General features: G+C 44.4%; 1 protein-coding gene across 4 annotated transcripts in view; it reads right to left on the reverse strand.

Moving 5' to 3' along the window:
* The window catches only part of LOC106809000 (monocarboxylate transporter 13-like), a 17,879-nt gene that overhangs the window by 1,965 nt on the left and 10,351 nt on the right, over positions 1–5,563 (reverse strand). For all 4 annotated transcript variants that reach the window (XM_014811936.1, XM_014811938.1, XM_014811939.1 and 1 more), the window contains 4 exons: positions 4,505–4,775; positions 2,628–2,771; positions 585–1,325; positions 102–300 (listed from right to left, as the gene is read on the reverse strand). In XM_014811936.1, the coding sequence (XP_014667422.1) occupies positions 102–300; positions 585–1,325; positions 2,628–2,771; positions 4,505–4,697 (1,277 nt within the window). In that variant the 5' untranslated portion in view covers positions 4,698–4,775. The remainder of the gene's footprint in view (positions 1–101; positions 301–584; positions 1,326–2,627; positions 2,772–4,504; positions 4,776–5,563) is intronic.

Here is a 5,563-nt window from a genome sequence, read left to right on the forward strand (position 1 = left end):
GAGAGAGAGAGAGAGAGAGAGAGAGAGAGAGAGAGAGAGAGAGAGAGAGAGAGCCAGACAGACAGACAGACAGAGAGAGGGTGAGAGAGACTTTTACTTACTTTTTTAGAGAATACGCTGACACTTTTTTTATGACTCCATTTACGTCACAAAGTGGAACCTCATGCAGCTCGTTATTAAGATTCCTCTTCTTCGAATCATTCGGTACGGGAATCAACATGACAAGAGCACTAGCCACGAAAAATGCCCCAGCCATATAGAAGGATGACGTGTAGGTGTGCACAGCATCATACATCATTCCTGATTAAAAAATATAAAACAATTAACCAATCAATTAACTTATCCATTAAAATAGCCATGTATACGGGGTCCAGTAAGCACAAGAACGCTACAATAATTGATATGTATAATAATATCAGGAGTGAATAATAATATATAACAGTTACAGGCATTAGAACCACACTTCCATGGCTCATCTCCGATTTGATATTAGTTACGATGAATCTTTTCAATGTTAGTAAATTAATCTACAGAAAAATCGTGTATTTCTGTGCGTAACGTGTACGTATATAGCTCTCTCGCACCTGCTGCCGGAGCTCCGAAAAGAGTCCCCACTGCTTCGTAGACGAGAAGGAAACCATAGCCGTTGGCCATACGGTGTAGTCCGAGAAACTGGACGAGGAGTGGAGGCAGTAGGGCGCCAAAAGTTGCGCTGAAGAAGCCCAATATCACGCAGTAGGCGACGATGTATCCATAGTAGGTGGAAGCAGGTACGAAAAACGTAGCGACACCGATGGCTCCGAAGGCAGACACGTACAAGGTCTGCGCGGATACCTTCGGATGGTGAGCCATGAACCCGAAGGTTATTCTTCCTACGCAGTTCGAAACGCCGATGACTGAGATCAACATGGAGGCTAGCTGCTCTGTGTGGCCGACGCTGTGCGCGTACGCTGGCAGGTGAACGTAGGCGATGGACAGCGCGATGCAGAAGAGTAGGTTGTTTATGCACAGCTTCGTATAGTTTGGCTTCTTTAGCATCGACACGCTCAGCGTCTTCGTCGGTTTGACGATGTTTACGTTGAAGTCTCTTTTTAGCGGGAAGATCGCGGCCGCGCACACGCACAGATTCAACGTTATACCGCTGGTGATGAGCAACGCCTGTCTCCAGACGTACTTCTCTAGCAGCCATTGGAAAAGAATCGGATAGACGAGCATGCCAAAGCCTGTACCCGAGACAGCAATTCCCGTGGCGATAGTTCTTTTGTCGTGAAAGTGTTCTGTCACCGATACTATAGCAGGAATGTAGGCAATGCCTAGTCCACAGCCTGAAAGGAAGGCCGCGTATTAAACAATATTTTATTACATTTACATTGATTAACTAGTTATACATTATCATTATTAGTATTAATCATAACTTCAGCAAAATTCGCATTTTAATTCATAGTTGGTAGGTTTATTGGCTTATTATTATATTATTTTATGAATGATAACACAGCAGTTTTATATAATAATAGCAAGAGCTAATAACATTATTGTTAGCTCTTGGTATTAGTGATATTTGCCAGTTCTGACTGTAGTGATCAACGCGATCACCTGCACGTGATGCGGCCATGATGACGAGGCGTGCCGAGGATTGACACTTTGTGTCTTCCAATCACAGCCTACGCCGCACCAGTCTTTTATATTTTTATAGGTGGGGACCCATTGGACCACCAAATCGCCGATCTGGGCAACTAGGGCATTCTGCTATGTTAGAACGGTTTCCTACGATAGAGTTTGCCACAAATACGAAAATAACACGCTGTTTAGCGCACTGCGCTACGTCCTTCTATCGCATTTTTGCATCTCCGTAATCACAATAAGCCCCGCCTTCTTCGTTGATGGCCATGAATGGGGCGTCACCGACGTGACCAGTTACTGTACCGACTGTCTTTCGCCAGCCTGGTTACTTTTCGTAAATAATGAAAGGCCCGGCCGATGCATTTTGCATCGAAGTGAAACATTTTCGGCATTTTCACTCGCTGTCGGAAATAAACGAGTGCGTCATTCATTGAACACAGTAGTCTTGTACGTCAATGCACGTGCGTCAAGAGCCACAAACTCAACACAATTTCATCTCTGTTATTGTTTACGCCTGAATGCGTGATTGATCAGGGAGGGGTGCATGTAAGAGGGAGACATTTTCTTTGGAGTTCCGAAAAACACAATTCCGCTTGCCAATTTCATGAGCCATTTCAATTGGAAACTCTGCATAATGGACCCCCAACAAGCCCTTTGACTAACTAGTCAAGAAATTCAAGGGTCTGTATATTGCTCTTATTTAGCAACCGATAGTTCTTATTTAGAACAAAGTCTTCATTGTTATCTTCTAAAAGTACAGACCATCCGCTGACCGCCGTGGAGACGTGCGCCGGGCCTCGAATTTGTCGCACGTCTCCACTGCGGACAGCGCTTCATACTTCAACATCCCCGCGGTCGCGTGCGCATATCCCGCGGAACTGCGCGGCGTCTCATCCGCGCGCAGCGCTCAGGATCAACAGCAAAGCTGTGCCACGCAATCTTGTATCATGCCTCTCTAGATGAAGGCCGATATATATATGTGTGAAGAAACTGTGTTCTGTACTTACCGACCATTATCCCGAAACTGAAGTACAGGTGATATATATCCGTCGCAAAGGAGCTAGCCACGTAACCAGCAGCAGCGATCACTCCACCGACTGCCATTACCGGACGACATCCAAACCGATTCGTCAACACACTGGCGAACGGACCTGCACGTGTGTAAAAGCGCCGATTAAATTTCACTATATAGGTAGCTAACAGTGCGTAATTTACATTAATTTACATGCTTCGAAACTGACGTGGTCCTATCCAGATGTGGTCCTATTCTAGAAATCTAGAATATGAGATCGCGTCTTTCATTAAAATGTTAGGAATTGCAATTGCGGGTCGGTATATGATTATAAATATAAAAAAACATCAAACCACAAAAATCATAACTCTATTCCTACAAGGAAGATTCAACTGATCGACTCATATACACAAACAATGTCATGTAAAACCGCTCATTATTTCGGTAGGTAAAATTTTAATTAAAATGATAAAATCAACACGCCAAGAGGGATCATATGCGTCGACTTCCGACAATATAAATTATAATGGATGCTGTGGACAAGTATCCTTTTGGTTATGTTAGAGGGTTAATTGAGATTTATAGGGATGACTTTCGCGTTGTGATTTCCCCTTAATTTGGTCAATGCAGTGAATCAAAGGTTAAACTAGGGAACCAGGGCCCGTTGTCAGAAACAAAATTAGTCTTAAAATTTGTCTTGACATGAACTTCGACTCTTAAACCGTTAACAGAAACATCGTAAAGTTACGAGAACGAAAGATCCTCGCAAATTTCCTCTTAACATTACGAGATCCTAGACCCTCTCGTAACTTTAAAACCAAGATGAAAATAACGCAATTACACAAACAATAATCACACAGTTACAATGATTTTTATCTTAGCATTAACATTATCATTAACTTTACGATGTTTCTGAAAACGGCTCCCTGTCCATCATATGACGCTGTGTAGTCACCAGATTATACTTTGTATATCACTAAGAAGCCTAAAAACCCATATGTGAACCGGCCTTGAATTCACAGTCTGCGCTGTTGCTATTGCAACGGCAGCAGCGTCTTTGCACGTAAGCCGGGCTTATGCCTTGCGACTGATTTTATAGATTTTATCTTGATTTTATACTGATCGATTTTATACTGATTTTGTATTTATATTTTTGATTTTATATTTTATTTAATAGACACATGCAGCCATATAAAAAGATATCGTAAATTGAGAGTGTATCGAAACTGGAAGCACAACTTCATGGTATATGCACACTCCTTTCTTAATTAAGCTTATTCGTCCGGTAACTTTAGTAACAAATTAAACAGTAATACACTAATCAGCAATGCTAACTATAAACGGTTCTATATATAATACGTACGCTATAATACGTAAGGCCCCCGCTACGTACCCCCGCTACATACACTACGGCCCCCGCTACGTACACTACGGCCCCCGCTACGTACACTACGGCCCCCGCTACGTACGCTACGGCCCCCGCTACGTACGCTACGGCCCTCGCTACGTACGCTACGGCCCCCGCTACGTACGCTACGGCCCGCGCTACGTACGCTACGGCCCTCTCTACGTACGCTACAGCCCCCGCTACGTACGCTACGGCCCCCGCTACGTACGCTACGGCCCCCGCTACGTACGCTGCGGCCCTCGCAACGCACCCCCGCTACGTACGCTACGGCCCCCGCTACGTATGCTACGGCCCCCGCTACGTACGCTGCGGCCCTCGCAACGCACCCCCGCTACGTACGCTACGGCCCCCGCTACGTACCCCCGCTACGTACGCTTGTTTCTATATATAATACGCACGCTATAATACAACCCAATTCGTTGTACTACCACATAATTACTCATACCATAATTCACTAGGCTTACCAATGACCAGCAGACATGCTGTGTTAATGGAACCAATCCATGCCGTTGCACCGGCGTTCCCTTTAAATTCGTCCAGGAACACCATATTGAAGATCCCGTATGTCCAAGAGACGCCATAGATGAGCATGTGCGCAATGAACGAAGTTACGACCACCACCCAACTCCAGCCTCGGTCGATCTCGTGCAGGAACATTTTGCTATAATATTTTGCCGGCTGAATTGCAGTCTTTATGCACGCTTGTTGTCACATTAGATCTATAGTGATCAGCATCTGTAATCACGAATAATATCAGGAGTAAATATAATCGCTCAAACTCCTGATAATACCTCTCATTCAATTCGGGTCATTTCCGCTTGAGGATGCACGCGCAGAGCACGCGATCAGACCAGCACTCTCAGTACTGATGTTCAGCTGACTGAAGTGAAGGAACTCGGCGAGTGCACTGCGCCGGCAAGCGGGAATAGCTGAGGTCGTAAAAGTAAGGGTAACTGGGCTCGACGCAGACGATTTTTTCACCTACGAAAGCAATAAATAGCCGTTTCCAAATACTGCTTCGATATACAGGGGGCGGGACTAGAGACTATGCAATGAATATTCACGATGTCAGCGAGGGTGGGGGGGGGCACCATGGCAATTAAGATATGCAGCACGAAGTACGTACGTGTCTCCCTTTAGCATTAAATCCTGGATGACATGTTTTGCAGTTATGTTGTAATCAAATAACGGTTAAAATTATATCAAAGAACGATAGAGAGAACCATAAAAGTGAAAGCGGTGTGATTGTAACTTGTGGTGATATAGTAGTATATAGGTTAATTAAATTGTGGTGGGGAGGGCCTATAGGGCTTATACGGGTACGTATAACCGGTGAACCTGAACTCGCCCCTGGATGAAAACGGGGTATTCAAAGTTCATTTCAGCCTGCAGGCACCCTGTAGACGGCACACGCACGCACACTAATATATATATATATATATATATATATATATATATATATATATATATATATAATAAAGTAAAAGAAAACGAAACGACGACCGACGGCGTCGGACGAGAAC

The sequence above is a fragment of the Priapulus caudatus genome, unplaced genomic scaffold (genome assembly GCF_000485595.1).
Source record: "Priapulus caudatus unplaced genomic scaffold, Priapulus_caudatus-5.0.1 Scaffold321, whole genome shotgun sequence".
In the NCBI taxonomy this organism is placed as follows: domain Eukaryota; kingdom Metazoa; phylum Priapulida; class Priapulimorpha; order Priapulimorphida; family Priapulidae; genus Priapulus; species Priapulus caudatus.